This window comes from Pseudopipra pipra, chromosome 1 (assembly GCF_036250125.1).
Source record: "Pseudopipra pipra isolate bDixPip1 chromosome 1, bDixPip1.hap1, whole genome shotgun sequence".
NCBI classification, from domain to species: domain Eukaryota; kingdom Metazoa; phylum Chordata; class Aves; order Passeriformes; family Pipridae; genus Pseudopipra; species Pseudopipra pipra.
The window spans coordinates 16,694-41,146 of record NC_087549.1 but is presented as its reverse complement, the minus strand read 5'-3'; the positions used below and the strand labels follow the sequence as shown (position 1 = coordinate 41,146).

The following is a 24,453-nucleotide window of genomic DNA, read 5'->3' as shown; positions in this document are numbered from 1 at the left end:
GGGGGCGGCTGTCAATCACCGCGGGGGGCGGGGCCGGGGCGCGCGCGGGGAGGGGGGGCGTGATCAGCACAATCAGGGGGCGTGGTTACGGGCGGAACGTTCGATCCCGGAACTGCCGCGCGCGGAGCCGCGTTTCCCTCTCCCCGCCCCCCCCCCGGGGTGCCGGTTCGCCGTCGGACCGGGCAGAAGGCCGGAAGTGGCGCGGCCGCTATGGCGGCGCCCGGAGCGCCCGGGCCGGGCCCTGCCGCGGGCCCTGCCGCGGGCTCTGCCCCGGGCTCTGCCCCGAGCTCTGCCCCGAGCTCTGCCCCGGGCTCTCTCCCGCCTCCTGCCGCGGGGCCGCTCCCGCCGCCGCTCCCGCTGCCTGCCACCGTGCTGATGGCGGCGCGGGCGCAGCTCGCCGCGCCCTCCCGCCTCCTGCCCGCGGCCGCCGCCGGCGCCGCGCTCCGCCTGCAGCTCAGCGTGGAACCGGCCCCCGGCGGCCGCCGCCGCTTCCGCCTCGGGCTGAGGCTGCCGGAGGCGGGAGGGGGCGCGGTGAGGGCGGGCGGGGGGCGGAGGGACCCTCGGGGGGCTCCGCGGGTGTGGGTGCGGGGCGGGGGGGGGCGGGGGGTTCGGTGCCGCTCCCGCGGAATTCCCGCGGAATTCCCGCCCGGAACTCGGGATCCGGAGGCTCCGGGATCGCCCCCGGGAGCCCTTGGCATTGCCATCGAGGGAACGTCCCGGGGGGGGCCGGGGTGGGGGCGGAGCTGATGGCGTTGGGGGCGGGGTTTGTGTCGCGGCGCTGTCGCGACAGGAGCCGTGTCGTGACTCCGCTCCCCCCCCGTGTCCCTCTGTCCGTCTGTCCGTCTGTCCCAGCCCCTGGCAGAGTTCGACCTGCGGGACGTGTCCTACCGCGTGCGGGGCCCCGCGAGCCACGAGCTGGAGCTGCCGGGACCGGGATCGGGACCGGGATCGGGACCGGGACCGGGATCGGGGACAGGGACAGGGACGGCACCGGGGACGGGCCCGGCCACGGTGACCCTGCGGTTCCCCGAGGAGCGGGAGGCACAGCAGTGGTGGACGGTGCTGAGCAGCTCCCTCAGGGAGGCCCGGAGAGGTGGGACAGGGACGGGGACAGGGGGACGGGACAGGGGGACACGGGGACGGGGGGACAGGGGGACAGGGCTGGGGACAGGGGGACACAGCCAAGGTGGTGGGACAGGGATATGGGACTGGGGAGAGGGATATGGGGATGGGGGCAGGGATTTGGGGCTGGGGACAGGGATGTGGGGACAGGGATATGGGGATGGGTACAGGGATATGGGGCTGGGGACAGGGACACAGGGAACAGGGACAGGGATTTGGTGCTGGGAACAGGGATATGGGGCTGGGGGCAGGGATTTGGGACTGGGGAGAGGGGTATGGGGCTGGGGGCAGGGATTTGGGACTTGGGACAGGGCCATGGGGCTGGGGGCAGGGATATGGGGATGGGGACAGGGGTATGGGGCTGGGGAGAGGGATATGGGGCTGGGGACAGGGATATGGGGATAGGGACAGGGATATGGGAATAGGGACAGGGATATGGGGATGGGGACAGGGATATGAGGCTGGGAACAGGGATATGGGGACAGGGATATGGGACTGGGGACAGGGATATGGGGATGGGGACAGGGACATGGGGTTGGGGACAGGGATATGGGGATGGGGACAGGGATATGGGAATAGGGACAGGGATATGGGAATAGGGACAGGGATATGGGGATGGGGACAGGGATATGGGGATGGGGACAGGGATATGGGGATAGGGACAGGGATATGGGGTTGGGGACAGGGATATGGGGATGGGGACAGGGATATGGGACTGGGGACAGGGGTATGGGGCTGGGGAGAGGGATATGGGGATGGGGACAGGGATATGGGGACAGGGATATGGGACTGGGGACAGGGATATGGGGATGGGGACAGGGACATGGGGTTGGGGACAGGGATATGGGGATGGGGACAGGGATATGGGAATAGGGACAGGGATATGGGAATAGGGACAGGGATATGGGGATGGGGACAGGGATATGGGGATGGGGACAGGGATATGGGGATAGGGACAGGGATATGGGGTTGGGGACAGGGATATGGGGATGGGGACAGGGATATGGGACTGGGGACAGGGGTATGGGGCTGGGGAGAGGGATATGGGGATGGGGACAGGGATATGGGACTGGGGACAGGGGTATGGGGCTGGGGAGAGGGATATGGGGATGGGGACAGGGATATGAGGCTGGGAACAGGGATATGGGGACAGGGATATGGGACTGGGGACAGGGACATAGGGCTGGGCACAGGGATTTGGGGCTGGGTGACACAGCCGGGGCAGTGACACGGGGACGGGGTGACAGTCCCACCCTGGTGCCAGGAGGGAGCTGATCCCTCGGGTGACCCCGGAAGGTCCGTGGGGTGCCCCCTCCCCCTGTCCTGGACACTCGGGGGTCCTGGGGGTGGCTCTGCCTGGGACACGGGCTGGGGACACCATTCCTAAGGAGTGTCCTCTCCCCCTGTCCTGTACAGGGGGCCTGGGGGTGGCTGTGCCTGGGACATGGGCTGGGGACACCATTCCCGGGGGGGGGTCACCATTCCCAGGAGGGGACACCATTCCCAGGGGGGGTCACCATTCCCAGGGGTGTCCCCTCCCCCTGTCCTGGACACTCGGGGTCCTGGGGGTGGCTCTGCCTGGGACACGGGCTGGGGACACCATTCCCGGAGGGGACACCATTCCCAGGGGGGGACACCATTCCCAGGGGGTGTCCCCTCCTCGGGGGTCCTGGGGGTGGCTCTGCCCTGGGACACGGGCTGGGGACACCATTCCCAGGGAGGGACACCATTCCCAGGGGGGGTCACCATTCCCAGGGGGTGTCCCCTCCTCGGGGGTCCCGGGGGTGGCTCTGTCCTGGGACATGGGCTGGGGACACCATTCCCAGGGAGGGACACCATTCCCAGGGGAGGACACCATTCCCAGGGGGTATCCCCTCCTCGGGGGTCCTGGGGTGGCTGTGCCCTGGGACACGGGCTGGGGACACCATTCCCGGGGGGGACACCATTCCCAGGGGGTGTCCCCTGTGCCCTGGGACACGGGCTGGGGACACCATTCCCAGGGGGGGACACCATTCCTGGGGGGGACACCATTCCCAGGGGGTGTCCCCTCTGCCCTCGGGAGGGACCCCTGGGGCCAGGGGGGCCGGTGCCAGCCCTGCCGTGCCCCCACAGCCTCGGAGGCCCCGGGGGACGCGGGGACAGCCCCGGGGGACACCGGGACAGCCCCCGAGGCCCCGCCCCCGTCCCTACCCGCGGCGGACCCGGAGCAGGACCCGGAGGAGCTGCAGACCCTGGAGCTGGCAGAGAGAGGTATCCCGGGAAATCTGGGGATCCCGGAGCTGGGAAACGCCCCTGAGTGCCCCCCCCCAGCCCTGCCCTGCCCCTGTCCCCAAGTGCCACCTCCCCAGGGATGCTCCGTCCCCCAGGGGTGGGGACTCCGGGGCTGGGCAACCTTTTCCAGGAGGGATTTTCCCAAAATCCCACCTGAGCCTCCCCTGGCACAGTTTGGGGCCGTTTCCCCTCGTCCTGTCCCTGTTCCCTGGGGGCAGAGCCCGATTTCCCCCCCAGTGTCCCCTCCTGTCCCTGTGGGGTCCCCAGGCCGGGCCCTTCCTGCTCTGGGTGGGCTCTGGGGTGTGTGGGGTGTCAGTGCTGTCCCCCTGTGTCCCCCCTGTCCCTCATTGTCCCCCTTGTCCCTAGAGGAGCTGTGCCTCCGCCTGGCCAATGCCATGGGGTGTGTGGGGTGTCAGTGCTGTCCCTCAGTGTCCCTCAGTGTCCCCCTGTCCCCAGAGGAGCTGTGCCTCCGCCTGGCCGATGCCATGGGGTGTGTGGGGTGTGTGGGGTGTCAGTGCTGTCCCTCAGTGTCCCCCTGTCCCCAGAGGAGCTGTGCCTCCGCCTGGCCGATGCCATGGGGTGTGTGGGGTGTCAGTGCTGTCCCTCAGTGTCCCCCCTGTCCCCAGGGGTGTCAGTGCTGTCCCTCAGTGTCCCCCCTGTCCCCCCTGTCCCCCCCTGTCCCCAGAGGAGCTGTGCCTCCGCCTGGCCGATGCCATGGGGTGTGTGGGGTGTCAGTGCTGTCCCTCAGTGTCCCCCCTGTCCCCCCTGTCCCCAGAGGAGCTGTGCCTCCGCCTGGCCGATGCCATGGGGTGTGTGGGGTGTCAGTGCTGTCCCTCAGTGTCCCCCCTGTCCCCCCCTGTCCCCCCCTGTCCCCAGAGGAGCTGTGTCTCCGCCTGGCCGATGCCATGGGGTGTGTGGGGTGTGTGGGGTGTCAGTGCTGTCCCTCAGTGTCCCCCCTGTCCCCCCCTGTCCCCCCTGTCCCCAGAGGAGCTGTGCCTCCGCCTGGCCGATGCCATCTCCGCGGGGGACGAGGCGGTGGCCGCTCAGAGCGCGGCGTTGCTGGCGCGGCACCACACGGAGCTGAGCGTGAGCCTGAGGGACACCAACTACCCCGGGGGGGAGCTCAGGTCAGCCTTCAGCACCCTCCTCCTCCTCAGTCAGCCTCTACCTTCTCCTCATTCAGCCTCCTCCTCCTTCATCCCCTGCCTCCTTCTTCATCCCCTGCCTCCTTCTTCATCCCCTGCCTCCTTCTTCATCCCCTGCCTCCTTCTTCATCCCCTGCCTCCTCCTTCCACCTCCTCATTCTTCATCCCTCTCCTCCTCCTTCTTCATCCTTCTCCTCCTTCAGTCTCCTTCTTCATCCCTCTTCTCCTTCATCCTCCTCCTCCTCCTCCTTCATCCCTCTCCTCCTCTTCCTTCCTCCTCCTCCTCTTTCCTCCTTTGCCTCCTTCTCTTTCATCTCTCTCTTCTTCCTCCTTCATCCCCTGCCTCCTCCTCCTTCATTCCTCTCCTCCTCCTCCTCCTTCCTCTTCCTTCATCCCCTATCTCCTTCTCCTTCCTCCTCCTCCTTCCTCTTCCTTCATCCCCTATCTCCTTCTCCTTCCTCCTCCTCCTTCTCCTTCCTCCTCCTCCTTCTCCTTCCTCCTCCTCCTCCTCCTTTTTCCTTTTCTTCATCCCTCCTGCTCATCCTCTGCATGTGGGAGATCCCCAATCCCCGGGGGGGTTGTCAGGTGAGCCTTCATCCTCCTCTGCCTCCTCTTCCTCTTCCTTCCCTTCCCTGCTTTCTTTTTCTCCTTTTTTTCCTTTCTTTTTCTTCCTCTTCCTCTTTTGTCTCCTTCCCTTTTCCTTTCTGTTTCTTTTTTCACTTTCTGGGTCCCTCTCCTGTCTCTCTCTCTTTGAGTCTCTGCACCCCGATCCCAATGTCCCTGTATCCCAGTATCCCAGTATTCCTGTATCCCAGTATCCCAGTATCTGTGTATCGCAGTATCCCTTTATCTCAATATCCCAGTATCCCAATATCCTTGTATCCCAGTTTCTCAGTATCCCTGTATTCCAATATTCCTGTATCACACTATCTCAATATCGCTTTATCCCAGTATCTCAGTATCCCACTATCTCTGTATCCCAGTATCCCTGTATCCCAGTATCTGTGTATCCCAATATCCCTATACCCCAGTATCTCAGTATCCCAGTATCTCAGTATCCCACTATCCCAGTATCCTTGTATTCCAGTATCCCTATATCCCAGTATCCCAGTATCCCCGTATCCCTATATCCCAATATCCTTGTATCCCAGTACCCTGCTATTCCAGTATCCCTGTATCCCCGTATCCCTATATCCCAATATCCCTGTATCCCACTGTCCCAGTGCCCCGTTATCCCGTGTCCTGGTGCCCCGTGCCCCACGTTATCCTGTTATCCCGCGTCCCGGTGCCGTTGTCCCCCGTACCCCACGTTACCCCATTATCCCATTATCCCGTGGCCCCGTGCCCCGTGCCCCACATTATCCCGTGTCCCGGTGTCGTTGTCCCCGTGCCCCACGTTATCCCGTTATCCCGTGTCCCGGTGTCGTTATCCCGGTGTCCCCCATCCCGTTATCCCGTGTCCTGCTGCCCTGTACCCCCCGTTATCCCGTGTCCCGGTGTCGTTATCCCGTTATCCTGCTGTCCCGGTGTCGTTATCCCGTTATCCCGTTATCCGGTGTCGTTCCAGCATGGCCGTGTGGGTGGAAGACGCCACGTCCTCGGCCAACATCACCCTGCGGGTGCGGCCCCACCTCACCATCGGCACCCTCAAGGAGCAGGTACGGGGGGCACCCAAAACTCACCTGGGGGCACCGGGGGGCACCTGGAACTCACCTGGGAACTTACCTGGGAACTCACCTGGGAACTCATCTGGGAACTCACCTGGGAACTTACCTGGAACTCACCTGGGGGCACCTGGGAACTTACCTGGAACTCACCTGGGGGCACCTGGAACTCACCTGGGATCTCACTTGGGAATTCACCTCGGGGGCACCTGGAACTCACCTGGGATCTCACTTGGGAACTCTCCTGGGAACTCTCCTGGGAACTCACCTGGGAACTCACCTGGGAACTCACCTGGGGGCACCTGGAACTCACCTGGGATCTCACTTGGGAACTCTCCTGGGAACTCACCTGGGATCTCACCTGGAACTCACCTGGGGGGCACCTGGGAACTCACCTGGGAACTCATCTGGGAACTCACCTGGGAACTTACCTGGAACTCACCTGAGGGCACCTGGGGGCACCTGGAACTCACCTGGAACTCACCTGGGAACTCATCTGGGAACTCACCTGGGGGCACCTGGGAACTCACCTGGGAACTCACCTGGGGGCACCTGGGAACTCACCTGGGGGGCACCTGGGAACTTACCTGGAACTCACCTGGGGGCACCTGGGAACTCACCTGGGAACTTACCTGGAACTCACCTGGGGGCACCTGGGAACTCACCTGGGAACTCACCTGGGAACTCATCTGGGAACTCACCTGGGAACTTACCTGGAACTCACATGGGAACTCATCTGGGATCTCATCTGGGGGCACCTGGGAACTTACCTGGAACTCACCTGGGGGCACCTGGAACTCACCTGGGATCTCACTTGGGAATTCACCTCGGGGGCACCTGGAACTCACCTGGGATCTCACTTGGGAACTCTCCTGGGAACTCTCCTGGGAACTCACCTGGGAACTCACCTGGGAACTCACCTGGGGGCACCTGGAACTCACCTGGGATCTCACTTGGGAACTCTCCTGGGAACTCACCTGGGATCTCACCTGGAACTCACCTGGGGGCACCTGGAACTCACCTGGGGGGCACCTGGGATCTCACCTGGGATCTCACCTGTGTCCCAGACCCCGGCCCGGGGAGGGGGGTGGGATCCCCAGGATCACCTGAGGTCACCTGAGGGCTGAGCCAGAGCCTGGCCTGGGGGAAAATGGGACTCCCGGGATCTCCTGGAGGCTCACCTGGGATCTCACCTGGATCTTACCTGGGGCTCACCTGGGGGAGAATGGGACCCCTGGCTCACCTGGGATCTCACCTGGATCTTACCTGGGGCTCACCTGGGGGAGAATGGGACCCCTGGCTCACCTGGGATCTCACCTGGGACTCACCTGGGGCTCACCTGGGGGAGAATGGGACCCCTGGCTCACCTGGGATCTCACCTGGATCTTACCTGGGGCTCACCTGGGGGAGAATGGGACCCCTGGCTCACCTGGGATCTCACCTGGATCTTACCTGGGGCTCACCTGGGGGAGAATGGGACCCCTGGCTCACCTGGGATCTCACCTGGATCTTACCTGGGGCTCACCTGGGGGAGAATGGGACCCCTGGCTCACCTGGGGTGTCACCTGGGTCACGGGGCTCACCTGGGATCTCACCTCGGAGCTCACCCAGGATCTCACCTGCATCTCCCCCCAGGGTGTCCCAGGAGCTGTTCCCATATCCCTGTCTCCCCTGTCCCTGTTCCTCCTGTCCCAGGAGCTGTTCCCATGTCCCTGTCTCTCCCAGGAGCTGTTCCCATGTCCCTGTCTCTCCCAGGAGCTGTTCCCATATCCCTGCCCCTCCTGTCCCCCACAGGTGTCCCAGGAGCTGTTCCCATGTCCAGGAGCTGTTCCCATGTCCCTGTCTCTCCTGTCCCTGTCCCAGGTGTTCCAAGAGCTGGGTTCCCATGTCCCTGTCTCCTGTCCCAGGTGTCCCAGGAGCTGATTCCCATGTCTCTCCTCTCCCAGCAGCTGGTTCCCATGTCTAGGAGCTGGTTCCCATCTCCCTGTCTCTCCCAGGAGCTGTTCCCATGTGTGTCTCCCCTGTCCCCACGGGTGTTGCAGGAGCTGTTCCCGTGTCTAGGAGCTGTTCCCATATCCCTGTCTCCCCTGTCCCCGCAGGTGTCCCAGGAGCTGTTCCCAGCTCCTCCTGTCTCTCCTGTCCTAGGAGCTGTTTCCATGTCCAGGACCTGTTCCCCTGTCTGTCTCCCCTGTCCCCACAGGTGTTGCAGGAGCTGCTCCCATGTCCAGGAGCTGTTCCCATGTCCAGGAGCTGTTCCCGTGTCCATGACCTGTTCCCATATCCCTGTCTCTCCCCACAGGTGTTCCAGGAGCTGTTCCCATGTCCAGGAGCTGTTCCCATGTCTGTCTCTCCCAGGACCTGTCCCCATGTCCGTCTCTCCCCACAGGTGTTCCAGGAGCTGTTCGCATGTCCAGGAGCTGTTCCCATGTCCAGGAGCTGTCCCCATGTCCCTGTCTCCCCGCAGGTGTTCCAGGAGCTGTTCCCATGTCCAGGAGCTGTTCCCATGTCCATGACCTGTCCCCATGTCCGTCTCTCCCCGCAGGTGTCCCAGGAGCTGTTCCCACGTCCATGACCTGTTCCCATGTCCCTGTCTCCACAGGTGTCCCAGGAGCTGTTCCCATGTCCATGACCTGTCCCCATGTCCGTCTCTCCCCGCAGGTGTCCCAGGAGCTGTTCCCATGTCCAGGCGCTGTTCCCATGTCCAGGAGCTGTTCCCACGTCCATGACCTGTCCCCATGTCCCTGTCTCCACAGGTGTTCCAGGAGCTGTTCCCATGTCTATGACCTGTCCCCATGTCCATGACCTGTCCCCATATCCCTGTTTCCCCGCAGGTGTTCCAGGAGCTGTTCCCATGTCCATGACCTGTCCCCATGTCCCTGTCTCCACAGGTGTTCCAGGAGCTGTTCCCATGTCCATGACCTGTCCCCATGTCCGTGTCTCCACAGGTGTTCCAGGATCTGTTCCCATGCCCATGACCTGTCCCCATGTCCCTGTCTCCACAGGTGTTCCAGGAGCTGTTCCCATGTCCAGGAGCTGTTCCCATGCCCATGACCTGTCCCCATGTCCGTGTCTCCACAGGTGTTCCAGGAGCTGGGGTTCCACCCTCGCGTGCAGCGCTGGATCATCGGGCAGTGCCTGTGCTCCGACGGGCGCTCCGTGGGCTCGTACGGGGTGCGGCGGGACGGGGACGCCGCGTTCCTGTACCTGCTGTCGGCGGGGGTGGCGGGGCTGACGCGGCACGAGCAGGCCCAGGCGCTGCTGCGGGCCCTGCCCGGGGACGGGGCGGCCAACGGGGACCGAGGGAGCCACGAGAGCCGAGGGAGCCACGAGAACCGAGGGAGCCACGAGAGCCGAGGGAGCCACGAGAGCCGAGGGAGCCACGAGAACCGAGGGAGCCACGCGGGGCCCGCGGTGCCTCAACGGGGTACGGGCACATGGCCTCCTCCTCCTGCTGCTGCTGCTGCTGCTGCTGCTCCTTCCTCCTCCTCCTCCTGCTCCTCCTGCTCCTGCTCCTCCTGCTCCTTCCTCCTGCTCCTTCTCCTCCTCACCTGGGTACGGGCACACTGCCTCCTCCTCCTGCTGCTGCTGCTCCTGCTGCTCCTTCCTCCTCCTCCTGCTGCTCCTGCTGCTCCTTCCTCCTCCTCCTCCTGCTGCTCCTGCTGCTCCTTCCTCCTCCTCCTCCTGCTGCTCCTGCTGCTCCTTCTTGCTCCTTCTCCTGCTCCTGCTCCTTCCTCCTGCTCCTTCTCCTCCTCACCTGGGTACGGGCACATGGCCTCCTCCTCCTGCTGCTGCTGCTGCTGCTGCTCCTTCCTCCTGCTCCTCCTCCTCCTGCTCCTGCTGCTCCTTCCTCCTGCTCCTTCTCCTCCTCACTGGGGTACGGGCACACTGCCTCCTCCTCCTGCTGCTGCTGCTGCTGCTGCTCCTTCCTCCTGCTCCTGCTGCTCCTTCCTCCTGCTCCTGCTGCTCCTTCCTGCTCCTTCCTCCTGCTCCTTCTCCTCCTCACTGGGGTACGGGCACACTGCCTCCTCCTCCTGCTGCTGCTGCTCCTGCTGCTCCTTCCTCCTGCTCCTGCTGCTCCTTCCTCCTGCTCCTGCTGCTCCTTCCTGCTCCTTCCTCCTGCTCCTTCTCCTCCTCACCGGGGTACGGGCACACTGCCTCCTCCTCCTGCTGCTGCTGCTCCTGCTGCTCCTTCCTCCTCCTCCTCCTGCTGCTCCTGCTGCTCCTTCTTGCTCCTTCTCCTGCTCCTGCTCCTTCCTCCTCCTCCTCCTGCTCCTGCTGCTCCTTCCTCCTGCTCCTTCTCCTCCTCACCGGGGTACGGGCACACGGGGTACAGACACACCGCCTCCTCCTCCTGCTCCTTCCTCCTCCTCCTCCTCCTGCTCCTGCTCCCCCTCCTGCTCCTGCTCCTTCCTGCTCCTTTCCTCCTGCTCCTCCTTCTCCTCCTCCTGCTCCTTCCTGCTCCTTCTCCTGCTCCTGCTCCTTCCTCCTTCTCCTCCTCCTCCTGCTCCTGCTCCTTCCTACTCCCTTCCCTTCCCTTCCCTTCCCTTCCCTTCCCTTCCCTTCCCTTCCCTTCCCTTCCCAAACCTTCCCTTCCCTTCCCTTCCCTTCCCAAACCTTCCCTTCCCTTCCCTTCCCAAACCTTCCCTTCCCAAACCTTCCCTTCCCTTCCCAAACCTTCCCTTCCCAAACCTTCCCTTCCCAAACCTTCCCTTCCCTTCCCAAACCTTCCCTTCCCTTCCCAAACCTTCCCAAACCTTCCCAAACCTTCCCAAACCTTCCCAAACCTTCCCTCCCCTCCCCTCCCCTCCCCTCCCGTCCCTCACTCTGCTCCCCCCAGGCCGTGTCCCTGACCCAGGGGACCGGTTGGACATCGGGACGATCCAGCAGCACCTGGACTCGCTGCAGCTCCGGGACGGCACCGGGACCCCCCCCGGGACCCCCCGCGCCGGGACCGCCCGAGCCCGAGCAGGTACGGGGGCTGAGGGACCCCCTGAGGGATCCCACGGGGGCTGAGGGATCCCACGGGGGCTGAGGGATCCCCTGAGGGATCCCACGGGGGCTGAGGGATCCCACGGGGGCTGAGGGACCCCCTGAGGGATCCCACGGGGGCTGAGGGATCCCCTGAGGGATCCCATGGGGGCTGAGGGATCCCACGGGGGCTGAGGGATCCCCTGAGGGATCCCATGGGGGCTGAGGGATCCCCTGAGGAATCCCACGGGGGCTGAGGGATCCCATGGGGATTGAGGGATCCCAGGGGGGCTGAGGGATCCCATGGGGGCCTGAGGGATCCCACGGGGGCTGAGGGATCCCACGGGGATTGAGGGATCCCAGGGGGGCCTGAGGGATCCCAGGGGGGCTGAGGGATCCCAGGGGGGCCTGAGGGATCCCATAGGGATTGAGGGATCCCAGGGGGGCCTGAGGGATCCCACGGGGATTGAGGGATCCCACGGGGGCCTGAGGGATCCCATGGGGGCTGAGGGATCCCAGGGGGGCCTGAGGGATCCCACGGGGTCCAAGTGATCCCACGGGGATCGAGGGATCCCATGGGGGCTGAGGGATCCCCTGAGGGATCCCACAGGGCCTGAGAGATCCCATGGGATCCGAGTGATCCCACAGGGATTGAGGGATCCCATGGGGGCCCGAGGGATCCCACAGGGGCCTGAGGGATCTCCATTCCCATTCCTGTTCCCAGCCTAGGTGTACCCCCGTTCCCAGTGATGCTATTCCCATTCCAGGGCTGGCCATGCCCCCATTCCCATTCCCATTCCCATTATTCCCATTCCAGGGCTGGCCATGCCCCCATCCCCATTCCCAGTGACCTCCATTCCCATTCCAGGGCTGGCCGTGCCCCATTCCCATTATTCCCATTATTCCCATTATTCCCAGGGCTGGCCGTGCCCCATTCCCGTTCCCGTTATTCCCATTTATTCCCGTTATTCCCATTATTCCCATTCCCATTATTCCCAGGGCTGGCCGTGCCCCATTCCCATTCCCATTATTCCCATTATTCCCACTATTCCCTGTTCCAGGGCTGGCCGTGCCCCATTCCCATTATTCCCATTATTCCCATTATTCCCATTGTTCCCAGGGCTGGCCGTGCCCCATTCCCATTATTCCCATTATTCCCATTATTCCCATTATTCCCATTATTCCCATTATTCCCATTGTTCCCAGGGCTGGCCGTGCCCCATTCCCATTATTCCCATTATCCCTGTTCCAGGGCTGGCCGTGCCCCATTCCCATTATTCCCATTATTCCCATTATTCCCATTATTCCCATTATTCCCATTGTTCCCAGGGCTGGCCGTGCCCCATTCCCATTATTCCCATTATTCCCATTATTCCCATTATTCCCATTGTTCCCAGGGCTGGCCGTGCCCCATTCCCATTGTTCCCATTATTCCCATTATTCCCATTATTCCCATTATCCCCATTATTCCCATTATTCCCAGGGCTGGCCGTGCCCCACGTGCACGTTCATCAACAAGCCGACCCGCCCCGGGTGTGAGATGTGCAGCTGTGCCCGTCCCGCGGGGTACCGGGTACCGGGGGGGCACCGCCCCGACCCCATAGAGAGACAGCGGCTCCAGAGGGAGCGGGACGGGGCACGGCAGTGCCAGCAGGTAATGGGATATATGGGATATGGGATCTGTGGGATATGGGATATGGGGTATGGGATATATGGGATATATGGGATATGGGGTACCGGGTACCGGGGGGGCACCGCCCCGACCCCATAGAGAGACAGCGGCTCCAGAGGGAGCGGGACGGGGCACGGCAGTGCCAGCAGGTAATGGGGTATGGGATATATGGGGTATGGGATCTATGGGGTATGGGATATGGGGTACCGGGTACCGGGGGGGCACCAACCCGACCCCATAGAGAGACAGCGGCTCCAGAGGGAGTGGGACGGGGCACAGCAGTGCCAGCAGGTAATGGGATATATGGGATATGGGATATGGGATATATGGGATATGGGATATGGGGTACCGGGTACCGGGGGGGCACCGACCCGACCCCATAGAGAGACAGCGGCTCCAGAGGGAGCGGGACGGGGCACGGCAGTGCCAGCAGGTAATGGGGTATGGGATATATGGGGTATGGGATCTATGGGGTATGGGATATGGGGTACCGGGTACCGGGGGGGCACCGACCCGACCCCATAGAGAGACAGAGGCTGCAGAGGGAGCGGGACGGGGCACGGCAGTGCCAGCAGGTAATGGGATATGGGATATGGGATCTATGGGATATGGGGTATGGGATCTATGGGATATGGGGTATGGGGTACCGGGTACCGGGGGGGCACCGCCCCGACCCCATAGACAGACAGAGGCTGCAGAGGGAGCGGGACGGGGCACGGCAGTGCCAGCAGGTAATGGGATATATGGGATATGGGATATGGGATCTATGGGATATGGGATATGGGGTACCGGGTACCAGGGGGGCACCGACCCGACCCCATAGAGAGACAGAGACTGCAGAGGGAGCGGGACGGGGCACGGCAGTGCCAGCAGGTAATGGGGTCACAGGGGATCCATGGGGTATGGGATCCATGGGGTATGGGATCCATGGGGTATGGAATCCATGGGGTATGGGATATGGGGTAAGGGATCACAGGGGATCCATGGGGTATGGGATCCATGGGGTATGGGATCCATGGGGTATGGAATCCATGGGGTATGGGCTATGGGGTAAGGGATCACAGGGGATCCATGGGGTATGGGATCCATGGGGTATGGGATCCATGGGGTATGGGATATGGGGTAAGGGATCACAGGGGATCCATGGGGTATGGGATCACAGGGGGATCCAGCAGTACTGGGATCAGGGAGGGATGGGGCAGTGCCAGGGGGGATCCAGCAGTGCTGGGATCAGGGATCTGGCTGTACTGGGATCAGGGATGTGGCAGTGCTGGGATCAGGGATGTGGTCGTGCTGGGATCAGGGAGGGATCCAGCAGTACTGGGATCAGGGATGTGGCAGTACTGGGATCAGGGATGTGGTCATGCTGGGATCAGGGATGTGGCCGTGCTGGGATCAGGGATGTGGCCGTGCTGGGATCAGGGATGTGGCTGTACTGGGATCAGGGATGTGGCTGTACTGGGATCAGGGATGTGGCCGTGCTGGGATCAGGGAGGGATCTGGCAGTGCTGGGATCAGGGATCTGGCAGTACTGGGATCAGGCATGTGGCTGTGCTGGGATCAGGGATGTGGCTGTACTGGGATCAGGGATCTGGCAGTACTGGGATCAGGGATGTGGCAGTGCTGGGATCACAGGGGGATCCAGCTGTACTGGGATCAGGGATCTGGCAGTACTGGGATCAGGGATGTGGCCGTGCTGGGATCAGGGATGTGGCCGTGCTGGGATCAGGGATGTGGCTGTACTGGGATCAGGGATCCAGCTGTACTGGGATCAGGGATGTGGCAGTGCTGGGATCAGGGATGTGGTCATGCTGGGATCAGGGATGTGGCTGTGCTGGGATCAGGGCTGTGGCCGTGCTGGGATCAGGGATGTGGCAGTACTGGGATCAGGGATGTGGCTGTACTGGGATCAGGGATCTGGCAGTACTGGGATCAGGGATGTGGTCATGCTGGGATCAGGGATCTGGCAGTACTGGGATCAGGGCTGTGGCCGTGCTGGGATCAGGGATGTGGCTGTACTGGGATCAGGGATCTGGCAGTGCTGGGATCAGGGATCTGGCAGTGCTGGGATCAGGGCTGTGGCTGTACTGGGATCAGGGATGTGGCTGTACTGGGATCAGGGCTGTGGCTGTGCTGGGATCAGGGATCTGGCAGTACTGGGATCAGGGATGTGGCAGTGCTGGGATCAGGGATCTGGCAGTGCTGGGATCAGGGCTGTGGCCGTGCTGGGATCAGGGATGTGGCTGTACTGGGATCAGGGATCTGGCAGTGCTGGGATCAGGGATCTGGCAGTGCTGGGATCAGGGATGTGGCTGTACTGGGATCAGGGATCCAGCTGTACTGGGATCAGGGATCCAGCTGTACTGGGATCAGGGATGTGGCCGTGCTGGGATCACAGGGGGATCTGGCTGTACTGGGATCAGGGCTGTGGCCGTGCTGGCTCGGGGGGTCCGGCAGTAGGGGATGGATCCGGCGATTGCAGGGAGGGGCACTGGGATCCTGCGCCGCTCCAGGGAATGGGATGGGGCACGGGGGGGTCACACAGACACCCCCAGACCCAGCTGGGGCTGGGGCTCTGCAGGGGTCGGGGATCCAGCACCGGGATCTGCCCGGGAAGGGGCTGGTGGTGATCGGGGACAGGGCAGGGGCTGTGACACCCCCAGGGACAGGGACTGTGACACCCCCAGGGACAGGGCAGGGACTGTGACACCCCCAGGGACAGGGTGGGACTGTGACACCCCCAGGGACAGGGTGAGAGCTATGACACCCCCAGGGACAGGGTGGGAGCTGTGACACCCCCAGGGACAGGGACTGTGACACCCCCAGGGACAGGGACTGTGACACCCCCAGGGACAGGGCAGGGACTGTGACACCCCCAGGGACAGGGGCTGTGACACCCCAGGGACAGGGACTGTGACACCCCCAGGGACAGGGACTGTGACACCCCCAGGGACAGGGACTGTGACACCCCCAGGGACAGGGCAGGGACTGTGACACCCCCAGGGACAGGGACTGTGACACCCCCAGGGACAGGGTGGGAGCTGTGACACCCCCAGGGACAGGGACTGTGACACCCCCAGGGACAGGGACTGTGACACCCCCAGGGACAGGGCAGGGACTGTGACACCCCCAGGGACAGGGGCTGTGACACCCCAGGGACAGGGACTGTGACACCCCCAGGGACAGGGACTGTGACACCCCCGGGGACAGGGTGGGGGCTGTGACACCCCCAGGGACAGGGTGGGAGCTGTGACACCCCCAGGGACAGGACAGGGGCTGTGACACCCCCAGGGACAGGGGCTGTGACACCCCCAGGGACAGGGTGGGACTGTGACACCCCCAGGGACAGGGCAGGGACTGTGACACCCCCAGGGACAGGGACTGTGACACCCCCAGGGACAGGACAGGGACTGTGACACCCCCAGGGACAGGGACTGTGACACCCCCAGGGACAGGGACTGTGACACCCCCAGGGACAGGGGCTGTGACACCACCAGGGACAGGACAGGGGCTGTGACACCCCCAGGGACAGGGGCTGTGACACCCCCAGGGACAGGGGCTGTGACACCCCCAGGGACAGGGGCTGTGACACCCCCGGGGACAGGGGCTGTGACACCCCCAGGGACAGGGGCTGTGACACCCCCAGGGACAGGGGCTGTGACACCCCCAGGGACAGGGCAGGGGCTGTGACACCACCGGGGACAGGGTGGGAGCTGTGACACCCCCAGGGACAGGGACTGTGACACCCCCAGGGACAGGGGCTGTGACACCCCCGGGGACAGGGGCTGTGACACCCCCAGGGACAGGGGGGGACTGTGACACCCCCAGGGATGGGGGGGGAGCTGTGACACCCCCAGGGACGGGGGGGGACTGTGACACCCCCAGGGACAGGGACTGTGACACCCCCAGGGATGGGGGGGGACTGTGACACCCCCAGGGACAGGGTGGGACTGTGACACCCCCAGGGACAGGGACTGTGACACCCCCAGGGACAGGGTGGGACTGTGACACCCCCCCAGGGACAGGGCAGGGGCTGTGACGCCCCCAGGGACAGGACAGGGACTGTGACACCCCCAGGGACAGGGACTGTGACACCCCCAGGGACAGGGGCTGTGACACCCCCAGGGACAGGGACTGTGACACCCCCAGGGACAGGGGCTGTGACACCCCCAGGGACAGGGACTGTGACACCCCCAGGGACAGGGACTGTGACACCCCCAGGGACAGGGACTGTGACACCCCCAGGGACAGGGGCTGTGACACCCCCAGGGATGGGGGGGGACTGTGACACCCCCAGGGACAGGGTGGGAGCTGTGACACCCCCAGGGACAGGGGCTGTGACACCCCCAGGGACAGGGCAGGGACTGTGACACCCCCAGGGACAGGGACTGTGACACCCCCAGGGACAGGGCAGGGGCTGTGACACCCCCAGGGACAGGGACTGTGACACCCCCAGGGACAGGGACTGTGACACCCCCAGGGACAGGGACAGGGACTGTGACACCCCCAGGGACAGGGACTGTGACACCCCCAGGGACAGGGGCTGTGACACCCCCAGGGATGGGGGGGGACTGTGACACCCCCAGGGACAGGGCAGGGACTGTGACACCCCCAGGGACAGGGTGGGAGCTGTGACACCCCCAGGGACAGGGCAGGGGCTGTGACACCCCCAGGGACAGGGCAGGGACTGTGACACCCCCAGGGACAGGGTGGGACTGTGACACCCCCAGGGCAGGGACTGTGACACCCCCAGGGACAGGGACTGTGACACCCCCAGGGACAGGGACTGTGACACCCCCAGGGACAGGGGCTGTGACACCCCCAGGGACAGGGCAGGGACTGTGACACCCCCAGGGACAGGGCAGGGACTGTGACACCCCCAGGGACAGGGTGGGATCTGTGACACCCCCAGGGACAGGACAGGGACTGTGACACCCCCAGGGCAGGGCAGGGACTGTGACACCCCCAGGGACAGGGTGGGACTGTGACACCCCCAGGGACAGGGACTGTGACACCCCCAGGGACAGGGGCTGTGACACCCCCAGGGACAGGGTGGGACTGTGACACCCCCAGGGACAGGGACTGTGACACCCCCAGGGACAGGGGCTGTGACACCCCCAGGGACAGGGGCTGTGACAACCCCCAGGGACAGGGGCTGTGACACCCCCAGGGACAGGGCAGGGGCTGTGACACCCCCAGGGACAGGGACTGTGACACCCCCAGGGGCAGGTACCAGGATCGGGAGATCCACCAGTACTGGGACTGGAAGGATGTGGCAGTGCCAGGACTGGGGGATCCAACAGTGCTGGAATTTGGGGGGATCTGTCAGTGCTGGATCAGGGGATCTGTCAGTGCTGGATCAGGGGATCTGTCAGTGCTGGATCAGGGGATCTGTCAGTGCTGGATCAGGGATCTGTCAGTGCTGGATCAGGGGGATCTGTCAGTGCTGGATCAGGGGATCTGTCAGTGCTGGATCAGGGGATCTGTCAGTGCTGGATCAGGGGATCTGTCAGTGCTGGGATCAGGGGATCTGTCAGTGCTGGATCAGGGGATCTGTCAGTGCTGGATCAGGGGGATCTGTCAGTGCTGGATCAGGGGATCTGTCAGTGCTGGGATCAGGGGATCTGTCAGTGCTGGATCAGGGGATCTGTCAGTGCTGGATCAGGGGATCTGTCAGTGCTGGGATCAGGGATCTGTCAGGGCTGGATCAGGGGATCTGTCAGTGCTGGATCAGGGGGATCTGTCAGTGCTGGGATCAGGGGATCTGTCAGTGCTGGGATCAGGGGATCTGTCAGTGCTGGGATCAGGGCATCTGTCAGTGCTGGGATCAGGGGATCTGTCAGTGCTGGATCAGGGGGATCTGTCAGTGCTGGATCAGGGGATCTGTCAGTGCTGGATCAGGGGATCCGTCAGTGCTGGATCTGGGGATCTGTCAGTGCTGGGATCTGGGGATCTGTCAGTGCTGGATCAGGGGATCTGTCAGTGCTGGATCAGGGGATCTGTCAGTGCTGGATCAGGGGGATCTGTCAGTGCTGGATCAGGGGATCTGTCAGTGCTGGATCAGGGGATCCGTCAGTGCTGGATCTGGGGATCTGTCAGTGCTGGATCAGGGGATCTGTCAGTGCTGGATCAGGGGATCTGTCAGTGCTGGGATCAGGGGATCTGTCAGTGCTGGATCAGGGGGATCTGTCAGGGCTGGATCAGGGGGATCTGCCAGTGCTGGGATCAGGAGGATCCAGCAGGATCCAGCAGTATCCCCCCGGGATCAGGGGGTCCCTCTCTCCACACTCCCCTCCCCTGCCCTGAGGAGCCGTCAGGGGGCACATTCCCAGCCCCAGGATCCATTCCCAGCCCCAGGATCTGTTCCCAGGATCCATTCCCAGCCCCAGGATCTGTTCCCAGCCCCAGGATCTGTTCCCAGCCCCAGGATCTGTTCCCAGCCCCGGGATCCATTCCCAGCCCCGGGATCTGTTCCCAGCCCTGGGATCCGTTCCCAGCCCCGGGATCCATCCCCATTCCACAGCCCCAGGATCTGTTCCCAGCCCTGGGATCTGTTCCCAGCCCTGGGATCCATTCCCAGCCCCAGGATCCATTCCCAGCCCCGGGATCCATTCCCAGCCCCGGGATCTGGTCCCAGCCCCAGGATCTGGTCCCAGCCCCAGGATCTGTTCCCAGCCCCAGGATCCATTCCCAGCCCCGGGATCCATTCCCAGCCCCGGGATCCATCCCCATTCCCAGCCCCAGGATCTGTTCCCAGGATCTGTTCCCAGGATCCATTCCCAGCCCCGGGATCTGTTCCCAGCCCCGGATCCATCCCCATTCCCAGCCCCGTGGGGGGGCTCCCCTGGGACCCCGGGGGGCTCGGGGCCCGGCACTGACGGATCCTTCTCCTCTCTCTCCCTCTGCCGGATCCCGCCGGGAGCAGCCCCGGAGCGAGGACGGCCCCGGGTCCCTGGAGGACTTCATCCACCTCTGCTCCGAGTTCGGATAGTGCCCCGGGACCCCCAGGGACCCCCGGGACCTCCCCGGACCCACAGGACCCCCAGGGACCCCCGGGACCCCCCCAGATCCCCGGGACCCCCAGGGGACCCCCGGGACCTCCCCGGACCCACAGGACCCCCAGGGACCCCCGGGACCCCCCCAGATCCCCGGGACCCCCCCCAGATCCCCGGGACTCCCAGGGACCCACAAGACCCCCAGGGACCCCTGGAAATGCCCCAGACCCACGAGACCCCTAGGGACCCCCAGGACCCCCCCAGACCCCCGGGACCCCCCCGCACCCACCAGACCCCCAGGGGACCCCCGGGACCCCCCCAGACCCCCAGGACCCCCCTGGACCCACGAGACCCCCAGGGGACCCCCAGGAACCCCCGGACCCATGAGACCCCCCTGGACCCACGAGACCCCCAGGGGACCCCCAGGGCCCCCCCAGACCCCCAGGACCCCCCCGGACCCACGAGACCCCCAGAGCCCCCTCTGGCCTCCTGGGATCCCCACGGACTCTGCCCGGGACCCATCCGGCCCCCCCGAACCCCCAGGGACACCCCCGGGACCCCTCTGGACCCCTGGGAACCCCCAGGACCCCTCTGGACCCCTGGGAACCCCCGGGACCCCTCTGGACCCCTGGGAACCCCCGGGACCCCCCGAACCCCCAGGGACACCCCCGGGACCCCTCTGGACCCCCGGGACCCCCAGAACCCCCAGGGACACCCCCGGGACCCCTCTGGACCCATGAGACCCCCAGGGAACCCCCTCTGGACCCCCGGGATCCCCCAGACCCCCGGGACCCCCCTGACCCCCCCATGCCCAGCCCCGGGTGGGTTCTGGAACGTTCTGCGGGGGGGGGGGGGGGATGTGCCGCTCGCTGGGGTGGGGGGGCTCACAGGGGGGTCCCACCCCCCGGGGTGAGGGCAGGGGGGGTCAGGGGGGTCAGGGGGGTCAGTGGGGTCAGTCCCAGCACTGCCCCTTCAGGGGGGGCAGCTCGGGGGGTCTCAGGCCCAGGGGGGCCGGGGGGGCCGTGCTGGGGGTACCACGGGGGGGGGGCTGAACTCAGGGAATCGCAGCTGGGGGGCTCAGCTGGGGGGGTTTGAGCTCTGGGGGGCTCTGAGGCTCAGGGGGGGTCTCATGTTGGGGGGGCTGTGCTATGGGGTACCACGGGGTGGGGGCTGAACTCAGGGAATCGCAGCCTGGGGGGCTCAGATGAGGGGGGTTGTGCTCTGGAGGGCTCAGGTTGGGGGGGTTTGAGCTCTGGGGGTCTCTGAGGCTCTGGGGGGCTCAGCTGGGGGGGTTTGAGCTCTGGGGGTCTCAGGTTGGGGGGGTTTGAGCTCTGGGGGTCTCTGAGGCTCAGGGGGGGCTCAGCTGGGGGGGTTTGAGCTCTGGGGGTCTCAGGTTGGGGGGTTTGTGCTGTGGGTACCACGGTTGGGGGGCTGAACTCAGGGAATTGCAGCTTGGGGGGGCTCAGCTGGGGGGGTTGAGCTCTGGGGGTCTCTGAGGCTCAGGGGGGGCTCAGCTGGGGGGGGTTGAGCTCGGGGGGTCTCAGCTTGGGGGGTCTCACATTGGGGGGGGCCGTGCTGTGGTACCACGGGTGGGGGCTGAACTCAGGGAATCGCAGCCTGGGGGGCTCAGGTTGGGGGGGTTTGAGCTCTGGGGGTCTCTGAGGCTCGGGGGGGGCTCAGCTGGGGGGGTTTGTGCTGTGGGTACCACAGTTGGGGGGCTGAACTCAGGGAGTTGCAGCTTGGGGGGTCTCACACTGGAGGGTTTGAGCTCTGGGGGTCTCATGTTGGGGGTTTGAGCTCTGGGGGTCTCTGAGGCTCAGGGGGGGGCTCAGATGAGGGGGGTTGTGCTCTGGGGGGCTCAGCTGGGGGGGGTTGAGCTCTGGGGGTCTCTGAGGCTCAGGGGGGTCTCACATTGGGGGGATTGTATTTTGGGGGTCTCTGAGGCTCTGGGGGTCTCAGGTTGGGGGGGTTGTACTTTGGGGGTCTCTGAGGCTCGGGGGGGTCTCACATTGGGGGGGTTGTACTTTGGGGGTCTCTGAGGCTCGGGGGGGGTCTCAGGTTGGGGGGGTTTGTGCTCTGGGGGTCTCTGAGGCTCGGGGGGTCTCATGTTTTTGTGCTCTGGGGGTCTCTGAGGCTCGGGGGGGTCTCACATTGGGGGTTTGTGCTCTGGGGGTCTCTGAGGCTCAGGGGGGTCTCACATTGGGGGGGTTGTACTTTGGGGGTCTCTGAGGCTCGAGGGGTCTCACATTGGGGGGGGTTGCACTTTGGGGGTCTCTGAGGCTCGGGGGGTCTCAGCCCTCTCCCAGCACCGTCCCTGTGGCACTGAGGGAATGGGAGTGGGGGGTGAGGGGGGTCCTGCCTGAGCTGTGGCCCCGGTTTGGGGTCCCCGGTTCCTGTGCCCCCATTAAAGCCTCGTCCCACCCACCTGGCTCCGCCGGCTCCTTGTGCTGGGGGGGTCTGGGGGGGTCTGGGGGGGGGGTCTATGGGGGTCTGAGGGTGACTGGGGGGGTCTGGGGGATGACTGGGGGGGTCTGGGGGATGACTGGGGGGGTCTGGGGGGGGTCTGGGGGGTGACTGGGGGGGTCTGGGGGTGACTGGGGGGGTCTGGGGGGGTCTGGGGGGCAGCAGCGGGGGGGGAACCTGTTCCCAGCAGGGCAGAGCCCAATCCTGGGGCTCCCCTGCAGCGTCTGCAGGGCCAAAATAGGGGAAAGTGCCCCCAGAATGTCCCTGGGGACCCTCAGGGTGTCCCTGACCGGGGCTGTTCCCTGCCCAGGCCATTCCCATTCCCAACCAGGACATTCCCATTCCCAACCAGGCCATTCCCATTCCCTGCCCAGGCTGTTCCCATTCCCTGCCCAGGCCATTCCCATTCCTAACCAGGCCATTCCCATTCCCTGCCCAGGACATTCCCATTCCCTGCCCAGGCCATTCCCATTCCCTGCCCAGGACGTTCCCATTCCCTGCCCAGGCCATTCCCATCCGTGACTGGTGCCATTCCTTACAGTTCCCAGTCCATGACCAGGATTCCCCTCACGGGGCAGTTCCTGCCTGGGGCTGTTCCTGTCCCTCCTGGGCTGTTCCCATTCCCTGCCCAGGGCTGTTCCCATTCCCTGCCCAGGGCTGTTCCCATTCCCTGCCCGGGGCTGTTCCCATTCCCTGCCCGGGGCTGTTCCTGTCCCTCCTGGGCTGTTCCCATTCCATGCCCAGGGCTGTTCCCATTCCATACCCAGGGCTGTTCCCATTCCCTGCCCAGGGCTGTTCCCATTCCCTGCCCAGGGCTGTTCCCATTCCATGCCCGGGGCTGTTCCCATTCCATGCCCAGGGCTGTTCCCATTCCCTGCCCAGGGCTGTTCCCATTCCATGCCCAGGGCTGTTCCCATTCCATGCCCGGGGCCGTTCCCATTCCCTGCCCGGGGCTGTTCCTGTCCCTGCTGGGCCTGTTCCCATTCCATGCCTGGGGCTGTTCCCATTCCATGCCCAGGGCCGTTCCCATTCCGTGCCCGGGGCATTCCCATCCTTGCTGGAGCCATTCCCATTCCTGAGGGGTCTGTTCCCATTCCTGAGGGGCTGTTCCCATTCCTGAGGGGTCTGTTCCCATTCCTGCTGGAGCCATTCCCATTCCTGAGGGGCCGTTCCCATTCCTGAGGGGTCTGTTCCCATTCCTGAGGGGTCTGTTCCCATTCCTGAGGGGTCTGTTGCTATTCCTGGCCGGGCTGTTCCTGTCCCTGACCGTTCCTGTTTCTGATGAGCTCATTCCCCTTCCACCCCTGGAGCCATTCCCAGTCCTGACTGGGCTGTTCCTTACTGGGGCCGTTCCTTGCGGCTCTCATTCCTGCCTGGGGCTGTTCCCAACCCGACAGGGCTGTTCCCATTCCCACAGGGACTGTTCCTGTTCCCACAGGGACTGTTCTCATCGCACAAACCCTGACAGTTCTGTCCCTCTCTGTTCCCATTCCCACTGGGGCCATTCCTGTCCCTGACAGGCCGTTCCCATTCCTGTTCCCATTCCTGTTCCCATTCCTGTTCCCATTCCTGTTCCCGCTCCTGAGGGGCTGTTCCTGTTCCCTGCTGGGACTGTTCCATGGCCAGTGCCATTCCTGCCCCTCAGTGGGGCTGTTCCCGTCCCCGAGGGGCTGTTCCTGTCTCCTACCAGAGCTGTTCCCATTCCTGATGGGATCATTCCCAGTGGCCCTGCTGGGCTGTTCCATGGGCAGTGTCGTTCTTGTTTTGTCCTGGGACCGTTCCCATCCCTGCTGGGCCTGTCCCTCACCATTCCCATTCCCCCTGGTGCCGTTCCCATTCCCCCTGGTGCCGTTCCCATTCCCACTGGGACCGTTCCCAGCCCTGCTGGGTCTGTCCCTCACCATTCCCATTCCCACTGGTGCTGTTCCCATCCCTGCTGGGGCCGTTCCCATTCCCACTGGTGCTGTTCCCATTCCCAGTGGTGCTGTTCCCATCCCTGCTGGGCCTGTCCCTCACCATTCCCATTCCCCCTGGTGCTGTTCCCGTTCCCACTGGGGCTGTTCCCATCCCCATTCCCAGCGAGGCAGTTCCCGTTCCCAATCCCTTTGCCATTCCCAATCCCGCTCCCATTCCCACTCCCACTCCCATTCCCA

General features: G+C 64.5%; 2 protein-coding genes and 3 long non-coding RNA genes across 14 annotated transcripts in view; 3 read left to right on the top strand and 2 right to left on the bottom strand.

Annotated features, from left to right (window-relative positions):
- Positions 1 to 170: 170 nt before the first annotated feature.
- SHARPIN (SHANK associated RH domain interactor) overlaps positions 171 to 24,453 on the top strand; it is a 30,594-nt gene continuing 6,311 nt past the window's right edge. The window contains 9 exon segments of the mRNA XM_064638983.1: positions 171 to 531; positions 853 to 1,093; positions 3,235 to 3,372; positions 4,379 to 4,520; positions 6,106 to 6,196; positions 9,281 to 9,619; positions 9,651 to 10,514; positions 11,040 to 11,171; positions 12,654 to 12,824. Coding sequence (XP_064495053.1) covers positions 211 to 531; positions 853 to 1,093; positions 3,235 to 3,372; positions 4,379 to 4,520; positions 6,106 to 6,196; positions 9,281 to 9,619; positions 9,651 to 10,514; positions 11,040 to 11,171; positions 12,654 to 12,824 — 2,439 coding nt within the window. The 5' untranslated portion in view covers positions 171 to 210.
- On the bottom strand, positions 6,632 to 7,535 carry LOC135422468 (uncharacterized). Of its 3 annotated transcripts, XR_010434502.1 has the most exons (5): positions 7,458 to 7,535; positions 7,095 to 7,417; positions 6,984 to 6,999; positions 6,755 to 6,867; positions 6,632 to 6,686 (listed from the first exon to the last, which is right to left on the bottom strand). It is a non-coding gene; the product is annotated as an uncharacterized LOC135422468 (long non-coding RNA). The 3 variants fall into 3 exon arrangements; XR_010434512.1 differs by lacking the exons at positions 6,632 to 6,686; positions 6,755 to 6,867 and having other exon boundaries at positions 6,928 to 7,004; positions 7,099 to 7,417; XR_010434515.1 differs by lacking the exons at positions 6,632 to 6,686; positions 6,755 to 6,867 and having other exon boundaries at positions 6,935 to 7,004; positions 7,123 to 7,417.
- LOC135422426 (uncharacterized) lies at positions 8,181 to 9,131 on the bottom strand. The gene is made up of 3 exons (XR_010434483.1): positions 9,006 to 9,131; positions 8,472 to 8,872; positions 8,181 to 8,313 (listed from the first exon to the last, which is right to left on the bottom strand). It is a non-coding gene; the product is annotated as an uncharacterized LOC135422426 (long non-coding RNA).
- LOC135422332 (basic salivary proline-rich protein 2-like) lies at positions 13,285 to 20,920 on the top strand. 2 transcript variants are annotated; one of them, XM_064671441.1, is made up of 2 exons: positions 13,285 to 13,417; positions 19,768 to 20,920. In XM_064671441.1, exons 1-2 carry the CDS (start codon positions 13,318 to 13,320, stop codon positions 20,748 to 20,750), a joined length of 1,083 nt encoding a protein of 360 aa, XP_064527511.1. In that variant the 5' UTR covers positions 13,285 to 13,317; the 3' UTR covers positions 20,751 to 20,920. The 2 variants fall into 2 exon arrangements, 1 of the variants encoding a protein (XP_064527511.1); XR_010434469.1 differs by lacking the exon at positions 13,285 to 13,417 and adding an exon at positions 13,583 to 13,715.
- On the top strand, positions 14,044 to 15,707 carry LOC135422119 (uncharacterized). Of its 7 annotated transcripts, none has more exons than XR_010434363.1 (5): positions 14,044 to 14,176; positions 14,219 to 14,575; positions 14,618 to 14,644; positions 14,848 to 14,920; positions 14,963 to 15,699. It is a non-coding gene; the product is annotated as an uncharacterized LOC135422119 (long non-coding RNA). The 7 variants fall into 7 exon arrangements; XR_010434414.1 differs by having other exon boundaries at positions 14,046 to 14,126; positions 14,242 to 14,575; XR_010434398.1 differs by having other exon boundaries at positions 14,044 to 14,529; positions 14,963 to 15,707.